The sequence below is a fragment of the Purpureocillium lilacinum genome, assembly GCF_023168085.1.
Source record: "Purpureocillium lilacinum CBS 284.36 DNA, scaffold_3, whole genome shotgun sequence".
NCBI classification, from domain to species: Eukaryota; Fungi; Ascomycota; class Sordariomycetes; order Hypocreales; family Ophiocordycipitaceae; genus Purpureocillium; species Purpureocillium lilacinum.
Window position 1 is genome coordinate 3,639,082 of NW_027072113.1, and position 20,295 is coordinate 3,659,376.

The 20,295-nt window shown below is 58.4% G+C and overlaps 5 protein-coding genes across 5 annotated transcripts; 2 read left to right on the forward strand and 3 right to left on the reverse strand.

Moving 5' to 3' along the window:
- Positions 1 to 262: 262 nt before the first annotated feature.
- PLICBS_004661 (Golgi apyrase) lies at positions 263 to 4,907 on the reverse strand (the record flags this gene model as incomplete). Its single annotated transcript, XM_018325970.1, has 4 exons — positions 263 to 2,289; positions 3,968 to 4,327; positions 4,380 to 4,741; positions 4,831 to 4,907. The coding sequence occupies 4 exons, from the start codon at positions 4,905 to 4,907 to the stop codon at positions 263 to 265; spliced, it is 2,826 nt and encodes a 941-aa protein (XP_018175722.1).
- Positions 4,908 to 5,594: 687 nt separating this feature from the next.
- Positions 5,595 to 7,471, reverse strand: PLICBS_004662 (uncharacterized protein; the record flags this gene model as incomplete). The annotated part of the gene is made up of 5 exons (XM_065600569.1): positions 5,595 to 5,950; positions 6,005 to 6,314; positions 6,377 to 6,949; positions 7,021 to 7,190; positions 7,282 to 7,471. 5 exons carry the CDS (start codon positions 7,469 to 7,471, stop codon positions 5,595 to 5,597), a joined length of 1,599 nt encoding a protein of 532 aa, XP_065456641.1.
- A 6,144-nt stretch (positions 7,472 to 13,615) lies between these two features.
- PLICBS_004663 (uncharacterized protein) lies at positions 13,616 to 14,335 on the forward strand (the record flags this gene model as incomplete). The annotated part of the gene is made up of 1 exon (XM_018325969.2): positions 13,616 to 14,335. The coding sequence occupies one exon, from the start codon at positions 13,616 to 13,618 to the stop codon at positions 14,333 to 14,335; it is 720 nt and encodes a 239-aa protein (XP_018175721.2).
- A 1,127-nt stretch (positions 14,336 to 15,462) lies between these two features.
- On the forward strand, positions 15,463 to 16,573 carry PLICBS_004664 (uncharacterized protein; the record flags this gene model as incomplete). The annotated part of the gene is made up of 5 exons (XM_018325968.1): positions 15,463 to 15,767; positions 15,832 to 16,004; positions 16,058 to 16,194; positions 16,282 to 16,337; positions 16,426 to 16,573. 5 exons carry the CDS (start codon positions 15,463 to 15,465, stop codon positions 16,571 to 16,573), a joined length of 819 nt encoding a protein of 272 aa, XP_018175720.1.
- Positions 16,574 to 17,374: 801 nt separating this feature from the next.
- PLICBS_004665 (uncharacterized protein) lies at positions 17,375 to 19,063 on the reverse strand (the record flags this gene model as incomplete). Its single annotated transcript, XM_018325967.1, has 3 exons — positions 17,375 to 18,615; positions 18,703 to 18,850; positions 18,953 to 19,063. 3 exons carry the CDS (start codon positions 19,061 to 19,063, stop codon positions 17,375 to 17,377), a joined length of 1,500 nt encoding a protein of 499 aa, XP_018175719.1.
- Between the last annotated feature and the right edge of the window lie 1,232 nt (positions 19,064 to 20,295).

A 20,295-nucleotide genomic window follows, 5' to 3' on the forward strand; every position in this document is an offset into this window, starting at 1 on the left:
ATATTCTCACCCGTACGGAGGAACCCGGCCGGCCGGCCAAAAAAAATAAAAATAAGAATCGCCATAATACACATCGCCCACGCCCTGGGGTCTGGCCCCTCCCATAATTCCGTCGCTACCCGAACCCGACCCATTGACGCCTTTTGAACGGACAGATGTAGGATGAGAAAGTACACTCGCCAACATCTGCGACAAATATCTACGAGTCTTTATAAACGCTGCTCTCCGACTGCAGATGCCTCGAACGTGGCGGACTAAGGCACTAATCTTCCGCTGGCGTGGTGAGAGGGCTCTTCAGTCTCGTTGGGCTGCCCGCTCTGCTCCGCCGCCCGGCGTTGAGCATCTGGAGCGACGGCGCTAGTCTCTCGCGGCTCTCGGTGCGAAGTACCAAGCCATTCCTGTCCATCACAGATGCTGGCTGAGCCTCGAATCGCTCAATGTTGAGACGAGGTGTAGTGATGCCATGGCTCTTGCCCGTCCGTGAGCCTTCGCTGCTGTCCGAGTAGTCGTGGTCATCAGAATCGACGTCTCCAAGTTCGAACTCGGCAGCGTCCCCCTCTTCCATTACTCGTTCATACGCCACTGCGTTACGTCCAAACAACTTGCTGGCCAAAGAAGGCGCACCCCGGGTGGGTTTTCGCCCTGAGCCGGATCGGCGCCTCCGCCGAACAATGCTCAACAGCCGTCGTCTTGTGTCTGGCTTGCGGAGGATGTAAGCTGCAATCAGCAGGATGATAATAAGCAGCCCCACGAGGCTGAAAGTGGACTTGCTGGGCGCTATTATCAGATCGTCGTCATCTTCGTCCGAGCTCGCGATAGGCCGGAGTGGTGCTGATCCGGCGTGCTCGAAGTCAGCGGGGGTACCTGACTCTACGTTGCTTCCGAAGCCTACCGGCAGCGAAGCCGCCGTCTTGTCGGGAATCTGTCCGGCTGCGTACAGGACCATCTTCCCGAGCGTCCAGCTCACTTCAATGCCGTCGATCTTGTCCACGGGTTGAAACGGGCTGAGGAACCCCTTCGCCTTTGCCTTCTCCGCAGCGTCCTTGGTGGTGTTGATTCCGGGGCTCGGAACGCCTTCCAGGCTTAGCCGCGGGATGCCTATACCTTCGTGGAGGACGTTGATCAGCCACGAGGCCTTGAAGCACGCCTCCCTGGCGTCTTGCGTCTTTTGCTCGGGGGTTTTCTTTCGCTTGTCGAACTCGCTCTCAATGGATGTCCAGTCGCGGCTGCAATACTCCATAACGCCGTGCTGGTAGGTAGAAAGATCGTAAGCCTTGTTTTCCTTGCCGAAGACGCCATGTGTTGTATGCCAATACTCAGACACGCCAATGAAGTGGTTCACGTCAAAGTCGATGGCGGGTACATGCTGCCCGTTGAGCAGGCAGGGGTGATCGTCGCACGGGGCGTCCTTGCGCAGCAGGGGATGTGTTTTCCGTAGACATTCGTCAAAGGCGCCGGTGCCAACAAGGACAGGCTTGCTTGGTGTGTTGCCTGCCAGGGACTTGCCATCAAGTGTCGTGCGCAGGCCCCGTGGCATGCAGGGATCGGGTATCTCGAGGGCGCCGTCGGCGTAGTTTTCCTTCAGGCTGTCGATGTATCGGGCGCGAGCCTTATTGGCACCGAAGCCAAGCCAAGTGGTCGTGAAAACACGATGCTCTACCGGCGAGCCGTCGACGCGGCGCATACGAACGAGCTTGAGGTCGTTCGCATGCCGGGCCGCCTCGGTGGCATTTGGGGCAAAGGCGATCTGAGCGGATGCACCCCCCATGTCCAAGAAGCCATACGTGTGATGTCCTTTGCCGTGAGCATGCTCCTCGGGATGGTCAAAGCCGCCCAGGAGGTAGTTGGCAGCGAGCCAGCCGTACAGCCCTTCCGTCTCGCCGGAGATAACCTGGATGTGGGAGTTGCAGTCGGGAAGGTCGAAGCTCGTGTTCTCGCGGAAGTAGGTACAGATGCCCTGCAGGAGGCCGCTCTGTTGATGCTTGGGAAGAAATCGGACGCCTGCGGTAGCCATAAGAAAGACGGGGGTCTCGGGGACCATTGCGGCGGGCACCTCTTTGAGGGCTACGTCGATGAGCGATTGGAGATGGTCCGGGCCCACAGAGGCGACATCTTGGGCAAACGTGGACACGCCGGGATGTATCTTCTTGCTCTTCTTCAGTTTCAGCTTTGGTAAGCTGCGCAGTTCGCTCGTCGAGGCATGTTTGGCGGCGGCGGCGGGGTGCTTCCACTTGTACACGTAGATGCGGGTTCCCGAGGAACCAGCATCGAGGATGACACCATACCGGGCTACGTGGCGCCAGAGTCGCGCGTCAGCAAACGAGGATCCTGAGGGAAGGAAGAGAATGGCGACGCACAGTGTTTACCCATGGGGATGGAAGCGCTCGCACGAGGCCGCGCACAGCCAGCGATGTCGATGGACGGCGAGGTGTGCCCGGTGATGAGAGACGAGCCAGGCGCACTAGGAGTGCTAAAGCAGATTTAAGCGTCTACGCCGAAGCCTCTTCCCCAACGCGGTTGTCGGAGCCGACGGGCGAGAAACGATGGCGATGCGGGAGAATTGCTCGAACGTGTCAATGTCGCTCGTGGATGATGTCGAAGCCTCGCGGGCGTGAGCAGTTCCCGAAACGGCCGGATGGGCGGCGATTAATCGCCAAGGATCGCAGGGGTCACTGAGGCAAAGCCTGGCAGGGGCGAGAGCGCGGAGCTGGACGTAATATATTGCGACAAGAAAGGCGAAACGAGAGATGGCCGATCGAGTCGATGCTGATGCGGTGGTCGTGCTGTATGGAAGGAAAATACGGCGGTTTGGACCAGTTCATCCAAGGAGGCAAGGCCGCGTATCCACTTCGAATCGTCAGTCTTTCGTTCGCGGCGCACGGGGGGGCTAGGCCCGCTTTGGTTGGTGGCACGAATTGAAACCTCGCGGCACACCTAGGTACAATCCCGTCGGACGAGGATGTACCTAGGTACCTCCCGCCCCTGCCTCGATACCTACTCGTACTTAGACAGTGCGGGGATTTGTACATAATAGTACTTACATAGGTACAACAATTTGCAGGTGCCGTCTCACTACCCAGTACTACTAGAGGTACAGGTAGGTAATGACGATAGAGCCTTGGGTACTCCTACCTTATCAACGGGTTGATGCACCAGAGTCAAGGACCGGCAACAGCGGGCAGTCGTGTCTTCTTGCCAGACAGGTCCCGTCTGCAGCACCCCCCTGTCAGTGCCAGAGATAAGGTAGGACGACGTCACCGACCTGGCCTCTCGACGCTCGCAACACGCCCCACCTCGTATTCTCTTCGTCTCGCCCATGCCAACAGGCCGCCGCCGCCATACGGAACCAGAAGGCCCGCCCGGGCCTCGGCCGCACCAGGGCCGCCACGATCGTTCGCCGACCAATGCCTTTACCCTTGCGCACTCGCTCACTCGATGCAGTCACCTCCGTCCAAGTGTGAGCCGCTGGCAAGCTCATTGTCCACCAGCTTAGAGAACTAACGCCAGGCGCAATACGATCCACGTCCCGACAGAAATATACATTCACCACTGCCCAACGCCCTTCATTCCGCTGCTGGTCCTTTTCGCTTGGCAGTCGAGGGCATCGGGGCCTCGTCATGTCCGGTCATTGTGCCAGAGCGGTCACTACTGTTGCAACCTGACAGATGCACCGAGGCCCGTGATGTTGGCGGGTTGGCTTACCTTGAGCCCAGAAGAAAGACCAACGCCGGACAAACTGCCTCTTCCTTGACAGAGATCGGAAGTCGACGGGATGATGCCTCTCCGGGAGCCCATTACAAGCGGCGCAGCAGTCTCCCGAGTCTCGTGGCTTCTGTTCCCCAGCTGCGAGGCAAGCCCGAACCTATGTCGAGCATCAAGGCCGCCTGACGCGTAGAACATTCCCGCTGCCATGGCTGTCAGTTTCAAGGCTTGCTAGTCCGCGAGGCAAGTTGCGGCGTTGACGTACGCTGCAGCGGGATTCCGGCGCCAGGCCAGCCGGTGCTGTCGGCTGTGGCCTGAGATGTAGCAGCGGGAACACCACGGCCGAAACTGCACATATCAATTCTGTTGTCGTAACTATCAGGCGCGGCAACGTCAAGCTCTGGTGCCGGACCGTGGCGTTGGCGGTGTGCACTCTCTCGCGGTGGGGCATTGAGCGATGAATCTACAGCATCGGAGGCCGCTCGCTCAATCTGGCCCATTTCTACCCTTCTCTTGACACGGTCGTAAAGCTCTTGCGTCTGCAGCAACTTTCGACTCTTGTCCTTGTATGCGTGCGCCAGCTCTTCGTGCTTTCGGCGCATGATCTCACTCTCGGCCTCACAAGCTTCGGCGAGTCAGTTGAGGCAGCTCAAACTATATTATTGAGTAGGACTGACCATTGACCTTGTTTTGCAAGCGCTCAATTTCCGCATTGGCGTCGCCAACTGTCTGTTCGAGTCTTAGATTGAGGCTACTGTATTTCTCTGTCAATGTCTTGTACAGATATTGCTGATAGTAAATCTCTTGCGTTGTCTGGTACGCCCAGAAACTCAGAGCACGCCCAGCGCATTCCATGACAACGTTCGGGCTCAGACCGCTGAGCACACTCGTCTTATAGTCTTCGCTCGGGTTGAGGTTAGCGATGACTGCGTCATCGGGTTTGGAAAGCTGCGCATTGCACGCCGGGCACGCCGTGCCTCGTGGCCCATCCTGCTTCGCGATACCGAGATCATGGACGCAGTCGAGGCAGAAGATATGGCTTCTCCGGCGTCAGAGATGGTACGAGACAAGGACACGAGTGTCCCGGAGCGAGGGGCGAGGGCGGTTCAGGCGACGCAACGGCCTTACCTGCAAGTCGTCACCAACGCGCGGTCCCCAAGCTCCTTTCGGCACTTGAGGTTGTTGCAAGTGAGGGAATGCTCCATCTTGGAGCCGTGAACCGCGCTACTGGCGGCTTCTACCGTGGTACTGACCCTGTGCACACTAGCAGTTGTATTCGGCGTGCGCGTCAATACGATGTGTTCGTTTCAATGCTGAGCCAAGCCTGACGTGTGAAGCAGAGGAGGTGAGTGGTTCGCCGCTCGTGTAGTCATCGCCTGTCCACTGACCACGGTGCTTTGGCGAACTTTGGGTGACGTCGGGGGGGAGAAGAGTGCAGGAGATGCCAGAAGTCTCTATTTCGGACTGTCCTGGACTCCTGGACGTGGGCAGAAGCTCAAAGGAAGTCATGGAGCTGGCCCGCGAGGAGTTGATTGGCCCCCAGGAACGGCAGTCGCGACCTGCCGCCACCACCGTAATCACATTCCCAACGTGGTTCACGTCGGCGTAGATCTGATGTGACAGTCACATCACAGGAGCGGCACGGACGGCCCGACTTGTAGCTGCTAGAGGAGGCTACCGCGACGAAGTGGCGCCCCCGTGATACAGATCTGTTCGGATGCTAGAGCTGAACCGCATGGGGGGCTGCTAGCACAGCCAACCGAGGGGATGAGCCGTGGCCTAGCCCTATACATGCATTTGGACAAGAATCTCATCGAGCTTTGCAACTGGGGATGAGGGATTCCCATGTCGAGCCACACATCTTAGCCCCCTCGCCAAATCCGGCTTTCTATCTACAGCCGAAGCACCTGGCATCGGCTTTCTATGCCATCGAAGATACACGTGTTATCGACAGGTATGTACTGTTGGGTGACAATTTTGATGACCTCCTGGGCGACCATGCCTCCCGTTACTGCTGAGATGTTGTGTAGCTCCCCGCCTGCCGCTCTCGACACCTCGTTGGCGACTTGCACTGATTTTCCGCTGTTTCCGAGGGCAGGCGCTTGCTGCGTCATGTAGGCTAGGATTTCGTCCGCAGGCAGCGAAGCAGTGTAGGATGTGGCCGCCAGAGCGAGGTATATCGGGATGAGAGAAGTAGGAACTTCGGGGCCAGCGACGGCCGCCATCTCATCGTTGGCCAGCTGTTCCTCTTTACGGGCTCAGTACCCCTCGTTCCAGCATCGTTGGGGTGGCAAAAGCTTACCGACGATCTGCGACATGGTCAACCCGTCGCCTTTGCGAGCGTTGACGAGTTTGATGAACTTTGCGTTGGCGCAGAACAGCTCGGCCTCGGCGCAATCAACTTCGAGCCCGCCACTCACGGACCGCGCAATGTCTAGAACCTCAGCCGCGTCCCGGCGAGCCTTGTCTTTGTACAGGTTCTGAACTTTGATGTATATCTTAGACTCGGCTTTCATGTCTGGCAGACCACCAGGAACGGGCAGCTGCTGGTGTCTGCGATAAAACTCCTGCACTGCTTGTGCGAGGGTCCAAAAGCTTGTCTCTGGCCCATGCTAGTCACAAGCGACAGGACTTAGCCTCCGATAATCCGCAGATGTGGGGGACGCTGACATACCTGCGCATCATGGCGGAAGTCAAAGACTTGCTGCAGGGAGCTGGGTAGGGAAGAACGAGTGACGTGCTTCATGACAGCAGATATGGCCTCCTCAAAGTTCTCCTCGCTCCCTTCGGGATTGCTCTTGCGCATGGCATCGGAGAGGAGGTTTCGAAAAGCAACCTTGTCTGCGTAGGCTGTTGGGAAAGACCCATCGTGCGTCTGCTTCCACAGATCAAGATAATGGAGGAGAATAACGATCAGAGGGAGATGGCCATGGTCGTGGTCGTCGAGAGCGTCGATATCCCTAGTCATCTCGCTGGCAAAGGCTGACAACTCGGGCCACGGGCTCAGAAGCCTCAGGTCTGTGGTTGCCGTCTCGTCCGGGTGCGTATCAACGATCGGAAAGGCGTACGGCAGATCCATCTTGAAATAGGAATAGAAGCCTACTGAGTGAATTGCAACAAGCGGCGTGGCGTGCGTTCGAGCGTATGCCCTGATGACCTCGATTTGTTCTGCCGGAAGTGGCAGAACGTACAGTATCATGGTGAAGACGTCAGCGCCATCTAGGGCCATGCTTAAATCCAAGGGACCCTGGGAGGAATGAAGACCGCCTGTCAGCCAACAGAGTTGATACCCAGCTCTCGAGGCGGGCGAATTCACACCTTGGTCTTTGGGTACCAATCGCCTACAACCTCCGGGTTAAGCTCTTGCAGAAGATGGGCACAGCATTCAGCACGGGACTTTCCGCGGCAGGAGTCGTCAAGAAAGAAGTTGACCCCAAGATCGGCGTCGTCGACAGTGGCGTCGTCCATGATTGTGAATTTCCCAATCCCTACGTGACGAACGGTGGTAAGTGACCGTGCGCTGGAGCGATTGCAGCGGACAAACGGCTTGTCCTCGGAGCTCTGGGAGCGGGAACTGACCAGGAAGCACGAGATTTTTCAATGCCTCGACGCCTACAGTGCCGCCTCCAGAGTTGATGAGAAGGACGTGGGAGGATTCGAGGGCGGCCTGGCCAGACGCAGCCCAGAGCCTCAGCTGGCGGTCATATTTCCTCTCCTTATCCGAGGGGCCGTGAAGGGTGGGTGGCGTCTGGTCCGCGACGTCCGTCATTCTCACTCCGGGTGCGGCACGACGGGTGACCCTTTGCCCGTAAGGAGAGGAACCTCTGGCGCACTCGGCGGCACGCTGCTAGGTTACCAGCGCGCAAAGGCCCGGCGAAGGATGCGTGATGCGCAGGGCGCCTGGATTCGCTAACAGGAACGGCGTCTGACTGCGGTCAAACGAGGGCGCGCAGGTGGTTGCCCGTGGGCCGCCGCCGAACAGGTGGCACGCAATGAACGTCGGCTGTGGCGCTGTACCAGGAAAGGTACCTCGGGTAGGGGGTGGGCAGCTGGAGGAGCACGGGGATGGCGGGAGGCACGCAGTGTGAGAGTAGCATCAAGAAGATACGAGGGAGGTTGAGTTCTCGGGTACGTAGGTGCCTGGAGGGGAGGCGAGGCTTCGGAGAGGTGAGGTGCAGTACTAACCTACAGCATATTAATGAATCACGGAGCTTGGCTCGGGTGGAGGGAGTGGAGGACGGGAGCTTTCCAGGGCAGCCCGCTAACTAACTTCTTACCTAAGTACCTAGGTACGAACCTGGAAGTGCCCGTCCGCCTGAGGTGCCTTCATACCTTCCAGGTACCGATAGGTACACACTGACGCCCCCGTCTCCACTGCTGGCACCCCAAAAAATCGCCTTGAGGTCGTCCGGAACAAACCAATCTTGCCCATACCTGCCTAGTACCTAGGTAGTAACGTAAGTTAGGTGCCTAACAGCACCTGGGCAAACCTCCATGTTGGGTCCCACGTTTGACCTCGAGGCATCCGGCTGGCTGAGCGTTCTCGATGTTTGTTTGCCTCCACTCAAGTTATGCATCGAACCGGCCGACGCTATTTGCAAGATGTCGATGATGGATTTTTACCTTACCACCACTTGATATATACCTCATCTTGAGGTGACCAACGCCAACACTTGTCCGCCGTCTCTGCAGCATACAGCCCGGAAGTAGCTAACTAGATATCCCTGCACCTATACCTAACCTCGCCGGTGGTCTCGGACGCTGAAGCAGGACGGTCAAGATCTACTATCTCACGCACCAACGTTGCCTAGTGCCCTTGGATTCTAGATGCAAGGAACCTGGGAGATGGGCCACAACCTGGCTACACTCGGGGTCGACGGGCTTGCCAACTCCCCCGGGCAGGCTTGGGCGCACCGAGGCATCGAGCGTGCCTGCCGCCCATCGAATACGGGCAGAGCCCAGACAGGAGGCATTGGTGCCACCCAGCGCCAACTCCCTACGAACGCGACGCAGCCACATGCAACTTGCATTGACCGACGACGGTGGTGCCTTATCGTCTGACGACTTGTCGGACTCGCTTATGCCATCCAACGCTCCCACGCACAGCTCGCGATCTGGGTCGAGCCACTAGCATGCTATTCCACAGCTCAAGGACCATCGACTGCCCGACTTGTGTACGCTTTCACTTGCTCCTTGTCGCCATGTTTCACAGCATCACGAACGGGGCGACATGAGGCTCAGAAGCGGCGTTGGCGTGATTGCTGGCGAAGCGCCGGGCCAGGTCCGGCCAGCCAAGGGAATTGGGCCAGCACATCCCGCTTCGATCCGACGACCATGGTTTCCTTGGTACTTCATGAAGTTGAGCACGGCAGCTGGGACAAACTACTGGTCGCCAATGAGTCGGATCCGCCTTCCATACCACAAGTCGCCATCTGGCCGGCGTGGCTCGTTCACTGTCTTTCCAAACACGCTGCGTCATCAGCCCATGAGACGGAGCGAAACCTCACAAATTCAAGCCCGCGGACAATGCCAGCTTGGCGTGGGTCACACTGCAAATTCCGAGCCGTCCTGTCCGGTTGCTTCGACCCCCAAAGGGACGAACCAAGGTTGCACGCTGTAAGCGAGTCCTGGTATGCGGTGTCATGGCTCTGGGTACAACCAAGGTAGATGGATCTCGCCGGCTGTGCTTGGAGCCTGGTGAGATGGCTTCTGCAGATGCAGTTTGTGGGAAGGGCCCAGCCGACCGAGTCCGTGGCCGATGCAAGCGGCTCGCCTGCGCCTGGCACGTCCAAGGATCAAAAGGCAGCTGGTACACTGCGTCATCGTGGGCCGTGGTCGGCCATGCGTTGCACAACGGCCTGCCTAGGCCTGTACACGGCCTCGGCCGTCGGGTCGCATCGGATGCCCCGCTCGGCCTTGCTCACATGTCCAGCCATACGCGGATTTGCAAGCTCCAGTTTGACACGGAGCCAGCACGTGCAGCTTTTCGGTTGGCAGACTGCGCTTGCAGAGTAGCCAGCGGACGACGGAGGCGACCTCCAGCTTGTCTGCTGCTTCGTGTACTCGGCGTCGTTTGCTGCGGACTGGGGAGTCTTGCACAGGCTGGCCCGTATTCGAGACTGCGGTTGTCCGTTGTCAAGCAGTCTGCATCCGGTTTGACTATATGGACCGAGTTGCCAGGCGTCCGCAGCGAGCATGGCGGGTACCACGGCTTGCCTGTTTGGGTCCAATATAACAGCCAAGGTAGGCATGATAGCTTGATGCCCCTGAGACTGTCGAAAGAGAATTGCTTACCACGGTGGCAGGTGAAGTGCATGCGTCGGATCGGCCACGGGCGGCAAAGGAGGAACCCCGTGCCGTCTCATCTCGTCTCCGCTGGAGGTCTACCACCTCGTCACGGTTCCACGCGCACGCCGATGTCACATACACCATGGAGTTGCAGTCCCGCTGCAGTGCCAAATTGATCCCTTGCCAGAGGACGAGTTAGCCGAGCCTGCCTCATGTCTGACTGCACCGCGCCTGGCTGCACCCTGTTACCCGGCCTTGGATGTGAGAACAAACAGTCAGTCTCTCAGTCCGGCGATGTACGGCTTGTGCTGGCGCCTCTCTTCTCCACCTATCTATGCCACATCGCCAAGGACCACTCGGGATAAAGTATCGGGCCAGGGCAAGCTGCCGTGGACGGGCAGGTCTGGCGTCAGCTCCCCTGGCACCTACCCTGCTTCTCGTTTTGTTGTCTTCTGCTCGTGTTCTTCGCACCGTCCTCGCAAAATCGCTACATCTACTGCCAGTTTTGCAAGTATAGCACGACAGAGGTAGCAACTCCCCGCGGTTCCTTTGCTCGATAAGGTGCGCCGTTTGCAACCCCCCGCGTTGACCAGACAGGGTACTACCGTCGAGTCGTCTTCTGCTGACGGATCCCCGTTGGAAAGCCGTTGCCTTCGTTCTTCTTTGATAAACGTCGCCATAAACTTGTTCACGACCGGGTACTTTCTCAACAGCTGCATGACCCTCGCTGCTCTCGCCCCAGGCCCGCACCCGAAGCTTCATCCGTTAGCGAGCAGGCACTTGTGCAGAATCGCAGACACGCCAAGCGCGCCGTGGGGAGCGGCTGATCCCCCCCAAGGTCATTGCGGTCATCCCCTGCATCTTCCTGCTTTCAGCCCTACCGGACCTCATCAAAGCTGAACATGGACACCCGCCGGCAGCCAGGGCTCTCATCGGACGACAAATCTGTTTCCCATGCTGCGGGTTCCCCGAAACGCGATACCAAGAGTGTCGCAATACCTCGATGGCGCTTCTGGTGGCTTAGCATTGGGTACGTCTGGCGTGATGCTGCTGTCTGCAGCCGCACAAAACGCTGACATATTCGCGGGTATGCGACAGCGTTTGCCTTGGCCTCTTTCTGTCCATGATGGACTCATCCATTGTCGCCACCAGTCTCTACATAATTGCAAGGGACTTCCAGTCCTTTGCCTCTGTCAACTGGGTGGCGCTCGCATATACCCTCTCCTACCTTGGATGCGCCGTAACTTTCGCGCAACTCTCGGACGTCGTCGGAAGACGAAATGCATTCATTGCCGCGCATGTGTTCTTTTTCGCCTTCTCCATGGCCTGCGGTTTCTCCCGTAATCTTTCCCTACTAATCGCTTTCCGTGCCCTCCAGGGGATCGGCGGTTCCGGTATGTGACTCCTCTGGACATGGGGTAGTAAGTAGGCGTGAACAAAGTTACACAGAATCCTAACGAGACTTCCAACCCTTCGCTAGGTCTCTACGCCCTCTCAATGGTCATTATCCCTGAGCTGTGTCCCCAAGAACTACAACAGCACATTGGTAGCCTGATCGGCCTGGTGATTGCAGGCTCTGGCGTTCTCGGCCCGATCCTTGGTGGCTTTCTGACAGAATTCGCGAGCTGGCGATGGGTCTTCTGGATAAAGTGAGGGCAACGAGCTCCCTCCTCATACGGAAAGGTACTGACGCGCCATAACTAGCGGGCCGATCGGTATCATCTCTCTTGTCATCTTCCTTGTAGCCTGGCCGCAGGCTCACCACCTACCGTCGCGGAAAAGCGCTCTATGGAAAGATTTCGATTATATTGGTTCGTTCTTGATTATTGCTGCCTCTGTATTGATCGTTTTCGCGTTCCAAAACATCGGAGAAAGCGGGAGCTCGAGCTGGCGCAGCGCTGTTTTCATCGGGCCCGTCGTGGGCGGCGGGACGGGATGGCTGGCACTGGTTGCTTGGGAGGCTTTTGCCGCGAGGAGAATGCATGATGGCTTTTCCCCGGCTTTCCCGGTCGACCTCTTCAGAAACAGAACGTATGCGGCAGCAGCGTTGTCGACACTGTTCCTGGGTTATCCCTATCTGCTCTTGGTTTATTCTTTCCCGCTCAAGGCGCAGATAGTGAGCAGCAAGAGTGCGCTAATATCGGGCATCATGCTGCTCCCCATGCTGGGAGCGTCCGCCATTGGAAGCGCCGTTAGCGGTAAGGTGAACGCGGCGAGGAACGCGCATTGTGAAACAATACTGGCCGGGGCATGCTTCATGACCCTGGGCTGCGGACTTCTTACTGGTGTCGCAGGGACAGAAAACGATGGGAAGGCTCTGGGGTTCCTGACCTTCGCCGGATTTGGCTTCGGACTGTCGACCGCTGCGGCAACGATCCTCGTTGCGGTGGAGGCGCCGCGGAAAGACCACGGTGTGTCGTGCTGCCAGGAACGGCGCGCCCCAAGTTGAGAGGACCGCTCGCTAACAATTACATGTAACCGCAGCTCAAGGCATCCTGGCACAGCTGCGTGTTCTCGGAGGCAGCTTGGGAATATCTACATCGACAGTCCTGGTGCACGCGGAAGCAGGCAAACGATACGGTCCAAGCCCTATCCTGGGATCCAAGGATGTGGAATGCCCCATAGATTGCGGGGACAGAACAGTGCTGCAGTTGGATACTTTTCATTCGGCATACGACGAGGCATTCCGCAAGGGCATGGTATGCGCCGCTGCGATATCTGGAGCTGCCGTCGCCGTGACGCTCGCAGGCTACCGAAAACGCGGGAAAGGGGTCCAACAGCAGCGGAACACAATGTTCGAAGACGGCGGTAGCGTCACCCTACCGAGGAGCCCAGCGGAGCAAACTGGGGCTAGCGCAGCGTAGTGGTCAGAGACCTTGGCGATGATCGCTTTACGGTAACCCAGCCCCTTTGCAGCCCCTGAGCCTGACCATGACTACATTACGGCCTTGGAAACGCAGTGAATGTCCCATTACGGAATCAGGATCCACGGCAGACTTGACACACGGGTTGGCGGTGTGCTGTGAGGCCCTAGCTTTATAGTTTGGTTCTGTCGAAGTGTACGAATCGTGGCGCGAAAGGATTTTGGTGGCTCTGGACACGGATGGCGGCATTAATTATCTAGGTTTCCCCCGGTTTGTCCAACTATGAGGATAGTGCGAGGGTAGTTCTTTGAGGGTGAGCTGGTATCAACTCGGTAGATTCATCTATGATACATTACGACCAAGCCAGCTTGCCAAAACAAGGTTGGGCGACAGTCAGTGAATCGGGCAGTATATGCTCAGCACGCTGCTGCTGGGGCTGGTGTCTCGACGGCGCGAAGCGTAATTTGAGAGTGGCGGCAGACAATGGAACTCACAAGGCAAGGTCTGGGCACCACCTTTCGCATGTATATATACATGTGTAGAGGGAACCTTGCCGTGGTGTCGTTGCTCTCTCTTCGCACCTTTTTCCGCGGACATTCTTGGGCTACTTCCCGACTGCGACGGTGACAAGGCATCGACAAAATCGACATTGACAGCAAAGAATTCGAACCCGGGGAGGCTTCGACAGTCGAACAATACAGCAAGAAGCAACAACAAGAGAGAAAGAGACGCGAGAACGAACCATGGTGCGACTGACCAAGATGGCGGTATTGGCGGTCGCGGCGGCGTGCCATCTGTGGGTGCAGGCAGCACCAGGCAAGCTTGCGTCGGACAGGCAGACGCGAGCGAGGCGCGCCGGGGCGAACTTGACGTGGCAGGGCGAGGAGCCGCAGGCCCAGGGCAACACGATGGACGGCAGCTGCCCAGCCTTGATCGCGGCACGAGACAAGGCGGCGCAACTGTTCACCAAGAGACTCACCAGGGGGGAGTACGAGAAGCGCAACTTCATGTGGATGCGGTGCCGCTTCGAGCAGGACAAGAGCTACTTCGACGTGGGAGGCAGCTGGCCTGGGCCGCAGGGCGAACATCTCAAAGACTTCTTGACCGAAAACACGGCCCCCGGATATCCCGTCGGCCCGCTCCTGAAGTTTGCCTTCCAGCACGTCAACGCCGACGAGAAGGGCGAGGGCGGCTGGGGCGACGCCTATCTCTGGGTGATGCTGCCATGGCTCTATGCTGCAGTGGAAAGCAAGTTTGGCTTCCGCCCCATGCCGCTGCTCCGGGTCGTCGAGCCCATCGTGCAGTTTGGCCAGTCCGTGGCGGAACAAGAGAACCGCACCTTTTATGTCATTGACTGCCCGACCGGCCGACAGGAGGGAAAGTATTTCAGGGGCTATGGCACCGAAGCCAAGAGCGACAAGGCCATGGCCAGCTACTTTACGGGCGACCCGGAGCATCAGTGGTCCACGGGCGGCAACTGAGGCGCCGGCGGCGGCTGGGGAGCTCGACGTTTGCTCTGCCTTCTGGCTTGGTCGCGGGGGCGGCCGCGGTAGGGAGACGAGCGGCAACCGGGGAAGGGGGGCAAGGGGAGCAAGGAGAAAGGGGGAAGGGGAGCAAGGAGAAAGGGGAGGGGGAGCAAGGGGAGAGGGCAAGGGGAGCCAAGGGGGCCAGGCGAGAGAATGGGCTTTGTTGTCCAGGATCGTCGTCGCCTGCTTCGTGATCATGCATGCATGTTGCAAGGTCGTGACGTGGCCAGAGAATCTGATGGTCCTGCCTGCAGCAGCTCTCGTTGCCTCTGGTCCTGCGCTGGTCACTGGGTCGGTCCACCCCATGCGCGCTCCAGAGCGCGAGAGACAAACTTTAACGAGCTGCCGATGGACGGCATGTCTACTGCCTGCTATGTACCCAAGTCGCGAATAGAAAAGGGCAAGGCCTTGCACAGTACCTACGTACCTAGCAATGCTCCCAGGGACGACGTTCGTTCGTTGATTGCCCCAGCCCGAAATCCCCCCACCGACGTCGGCTTTGACGTGATCAGCCAGCAGTCGGCAACAACAACGGCAACAGCAACAGCTGCAGGAACGGGAAGGCGCCCACCGGCCCGCGGCGCCGACGTGATTGACTGACTGATTAATTGATTGCCCACAGCCCACCCGCTAACAAACTTGCCCGCCTCAGCCCTGGCACTCTCGGCGTGACAATAACGGACACCTTACCAAATACGAGTTCCCCGCGGCGAGGACCGGCCCCGAGTCACTCACTCGCTTCGCATCGCGTCAACAGCCTCATCATCTAGGTGCCTTGACCAATCACCCCGACTCACTCCGATAAACCTCTCTGGCGCGCCGCTCGACTTGCCGGACCGCGCAGTCATTGCATCTGCAGCTTCATGCGTATCATCGTCGCCCGTCTCGCCCCCCGCCGCCCCCTCGCCTTGCCTCCCCCCCGCCAGCAGCAGTTCATCCTCCGCCGCCGCTTCGCCTCCTCCTCCTCCTCCTCGGCAGCAACCCCCCGGCGATTCCCCGCGCCGCCCCTCATCGCCGGCCGCTTCGCCAAAACCGCCGCCGCCGACGCATCCCGCTCCCGCCTCCAGCCAGCCAGGACAATCATGGCTTCGGCAGCGTCCAAGCGCCTCGCCGGCAAGACCATCCTCATCACAGGCGCATCGTCCGGCATTGGCCGCTCCACTGCCCTGGAGTTTGCCCGCACAAGCCCCCAAGACTTGCGCCTCGTGCTCGCCGCCCGCCGCGTGGACGCTCTCCGCGACATCGCCGACCAGATCCGCAACGAGGTTGGCCAGGGCGTCAAGGTTCTTCCCGCCAAGCTTGACGTCAGCAATGCAGATGAGGTTCGCGGCTTTGTCGCCAGTCTGCCCGAGGAGTGGAGGGACATTCATGTCCTCGTCAACAACGCGTGAGTCTGGCCCCTTTCACTCATTCCGCCGTAGCCACGACAGACCGTTTGACGGGTGATTCAGTGGCCTCGTCAAGGGCGTGGCGCGCCCCCCGGACATCGACGAGCAGGACATGGATATTGTCTTCTCAACGAATGTGACTGGCCTCATCAACATGACCCAGGCCGTTCTCCCCATCTTCCAGAATCGACCAGACGGTGGTCAGGGGGACATCATCAACGTCGGCTCCATTGCTGGTATGAATGCCCTCGCCGCTGCTTCCCTGGAGCCCCCATGTTGACTGCTTCAGGCCGAGAGGCGTATCCCGGTGGCTCAATCTATTGCGCAAGCAAGGCCGCCGTCCGAAGCTTCACCGAAACCTTGAGGAAGGAGCTTATCGCCACCAGAATCAGGGTCATTGAGATCGATCCCGGTCAAGTCGAGACTGTAGGTCCCGACGCCAACACTTCAGCGCCTGAATTGACGTCTAGCTGCCATGCGCCAGACTCACGCTGACGTCTCTCCACTGCTAAGGAATTCTCTCTGGTAAGGTTCTACGGCGACAAAGCCAAGGCCGATGCCGTATATGCGTAAGTATTACCAACCATCCGTTTGCTCCAGGCGTTGCATCAGACGTACGCCATGTTGTGCGCTCGGCTGACCCTGCGCTTTTGGTAGTGGCGTTGAACCGCTTACCCCCGACGACATTGCCGAAGCCATCGTCTTCACCGCCACTAGACGGGAGAACGTAGTCATTGCCGATACCCTCATCTATCCCAACCACCAGGTCAGTGTATATCGCCACTACGCCATTCTGCTCGGATAAGCGCGTGCCTCCTTTTGCGCTCTTGTGCTCACAAGCCTACACTAGGCATCTGCACTCATCATGCACCGCAAAAACGCCTAAGTTGTTTCCGATCCGCTTCCAGATCCCATCGTTATATAGAAACCTGTGGAATTCTGCAAATACAAATTCGAAGTCAAGGCCGGCATCCTCCGTGATTGCTACCACTTGCCCTGTCCAGGACAGCCTGCATGCTCGCCTCGCCGTTTCCTGGCCAGAGCCGTGGAGTGTTTCACGTCTTCCGCGGACATTTGCTGCCCAGCGCGTCATGCACAGTCATGTTCGACGAGTTCTCTTGCCCCTAGCCCACCGGCGTGAGCGCCGTAACCATAAGATTCGAGAGAGGGGCCTTCTAGGGTCGATGAGGTTTGATCTACCAACGTTCCGTTAAGGATCCATTCTGAGTTGAATCGGACCCTTGCCGTCGCAAGCGACAGCACCGCTGGGATGACAATGACAAAGAAACAGTGATGACGGGCAGAAAACATGTCACGCGGTTCGACGGCACGTTGTCCGCCATGCACCGATTCACCAACAGATGGGTGGAGGACCTACGCTGCCGCGACGCTATGTGCCGTTCGTCATTGCCTTCTAGTTGTATGCTTTCACCGACACATGAAGAGGCAGATAAGCAACTTCCAGGCTCCTTACCGAAAATCATCCTAGACGCCACGCTTGCCGGGAAAAGAGAAAAGCAACGGTGCAACACAAGGCTTCCCGAACCGTGGCTCTGTACTGCGCACTAGCCCAGGTAGGAGAGCACATGCCCCCCGGCCAATCAACTTAGTCTCCTGTGTGCTGAAACAGCGGGGATATAGACTCGCCATAATGGTTGCGGCGGATGGCCTCGGCCAGGAGAAAGGAGAGGTCAAGGATCACCAGCTTGCTGATGTTCTTCGCCTTGTCCTGGTTGATGGGGAAGCTGTTGGTAACGACGATGGTGTCAATGCACTCGCATGCCTGCAGTTGCTCCAGGCAGTCTCCTCCAAAGACGCCGTGAGTCGCAATGCAGTACACCTTCTTGGCCAAGCCCTTTTTCACAACCGTTTCGGCCGCGGCGATCCAAGAACCAGGCTTGTCGATCATATCATCGACTATAAAGACTGTCCGGTTTCGCACGTTGCCCACGAGAGTAATCATGTGCTCCGCCTTTGGGTTCTGAAAGGCGTTGTCCTCCTCGTCGGAGCTGGCAGCTGGATCTCCACCTCCCCCGAGCGACTGCCGCTCAGGCACAAAGAATGACGAAGCGTGAGACATGGCCATAGGGTCGTCGTCTGGGATGCTGTTGTCGGTCGTTGACCTGGCAGGAGAGGGAAAATCATCTTCGACAATGCGGCCTTGCACGAGCCGACCATGAATGACCTCTTGTGCTCGGCGATCGTCATAATCTTGATCGCTGGATGCCGGCACATCGGGAGATCGCCGCGGCGGCGTCGCATCCGACTCGGCCGCGGCTGATGATTTGCTTGACGTCCTCAAGGAGCCCTCGGCGCGCCGCGTTGGCGAGCCAGTGGCGTCCGCAATGGTTCTCGTCTTCGGCGGCGGCGGGCTGGCTTCCCGCCCTTCTGTCCGCTCCCTCATCATTCGGCCCGAGTCGGCTGTGGTGCTGTCGACGGGTCGCTCGATCACGGGCTTCTGCTCGACGGCATCCAGGTGGCTCATGATCATGCTTGCAGTCATGTTTGTCCCGCGCTTCCGGTCCGTCGTGACCATGCCAAAGTTGAGTTTGAGGGCATCGGCAAGCGAAGTCACTCGCTTCGTACCACCCGCGTTTTTGGACACCACCACGGCCTCCCGCCAGTTGACAACATTACGTCGAATCCACTGGGCAATGATAGGCTCGGCATGCAGGTTGTCCACGGGACACTTGAAAAAGCCCTGCATCTGCGAAGCGTGGAGATCGACCGTGATGACATGCTTCACGCCGGCAACGCCCAACAAATTGGCGAGCATGCGCGCAGTTATCGCACCCCTGTGCGACTTCTTCTTTGACTGGCGGCTATATGGAAAGTATGGCAGAACGGCTAGCGAAATTGTGAGCCAGATAGGGGCGTCAAATGGAGCGTGGTCGGTGCGGGGAGATGCAGCAACGACTCAGACACACGGCTTACCTGTTACTTTGTTTGCCGAGCCGCCTTTGCATGCGGATATCATGATAAGCAGTTCCATGATGGAGTCGTTGATCCGAGGGCTGCCCGACTGGACGACGAAGACGTCTTTTTCACGAACACTCGTCAGGATCCTGACGCTGGTCTCGCCCTTCGTGCCGTCGGGTTAGCCAAGGCCCAAGTCCAGCAGAGGGAGTGACAGAGCCCTCTAGCCTCGGGAGACGGGGCGGGTGAAGCTGAGTGGGAAGCTCACATTGGAGAATTGAGTCAGCTCCGCGTCGGCAGGCGTCATGCCCAGGTTCGCACAAATCTGGCCCGTGAGAACTGGGCACGAGTTGCCGGCAAAGATGAGCGTGTTGCGCATCGTGCCTGTGCCCGTGCCTTGCAGCGCGCAGCAAGCTTGTCTGAGGGAGGGAGAGGATTTGGGGGGAGGTTGGGAGAGTGCGAGACGGCGGAGGAGGCAGCTTTTTTTTCTCGTCCCAGAAGTGCGTCGGATCAGTCAATCATGTGGTGGGTACAGTGCGCAGCGTTGTCGTGCACGGCTTCTGTGATGAGCCTGGCGGTGCGCTAGGCCCCGGCCAAGCGAAACCCCCCCACCATGGAGTGCACAGTGCTCTGACAACAGTGTGGTGTGGACCTCGGAGTGCTAAATAACTTTCAGCTCTTCCAGCTTGCCGGAAAGGCAGGGTGGGATGCTTTATAGTGAATGGCTACCTCTATCTCGCTGGCCTGCCGCGGAAGTGACAGATACCGCGGCATATCGCGACATCCCGCCCTGGTATCGAGGCACGAAGAAGCTTCTGGTCCAAAGACATGCCAATGGTTGAGCCCACGATCGGGACCCAAAGTGATCACAGCCCCTGACGTCTCGAGAGCTCCGAGAGCTTCCTGTCATGGGTATCCCCCACCTCGCCGCAACCCTAGAGCCGTATTGCGTTGTGCGGCCTCTTCGGGATGAGACCGCCGTCATCGACGGACCTGCTCTGGCATACCACATACTGCACGAATGTAGGCTCAATGGAGTCCTCCAACCCTCCTATCGACTTGTTGGAGGGGCGGCTGTTAGGTGGCTTGATGAAATATCCCGCCAACGCGTCGACGTGTAATTCCCCATGGACCAGCTCCAACCCGTTCACGCGGTTGCTGACAACCTGCACCATAGCAGGGCGATATACTTCGATGGCCACTTGCCCCTGGCAAAACGCCGCGTTCGCATGGAGAGGCTGCTGAGGAGCACTGCGCAAATCGCCCATCTGCACTCGAGCAACCCTCGAGGCTGTCCAGCGAGGCAACTCGCCCAGGGGCCCGAACCCGAGAAGGCAGACGTGTTTGCAACGGGAGCCGTTGCATCCCGGTCTTTCGCGGACCCCGCCTTTCTTGTACCAGCTGTCATTGAAGCTCTGAGATCATGCACCCAGTACAGAGAACGGGTACTCATGGTGCCTGGCGAGGCAGACACATTCTGCGCAAGGCATGTCTTGTCGAGTGGCGGGCTTGTTCTGACCTCAGACTCTGATCTGTTGGTGCACGAGCTTGGCGACGCCGAGGTCGTCTTCTTTCGAGATATCCAAAGACGCGCTGGCTCCGCTATCCTGT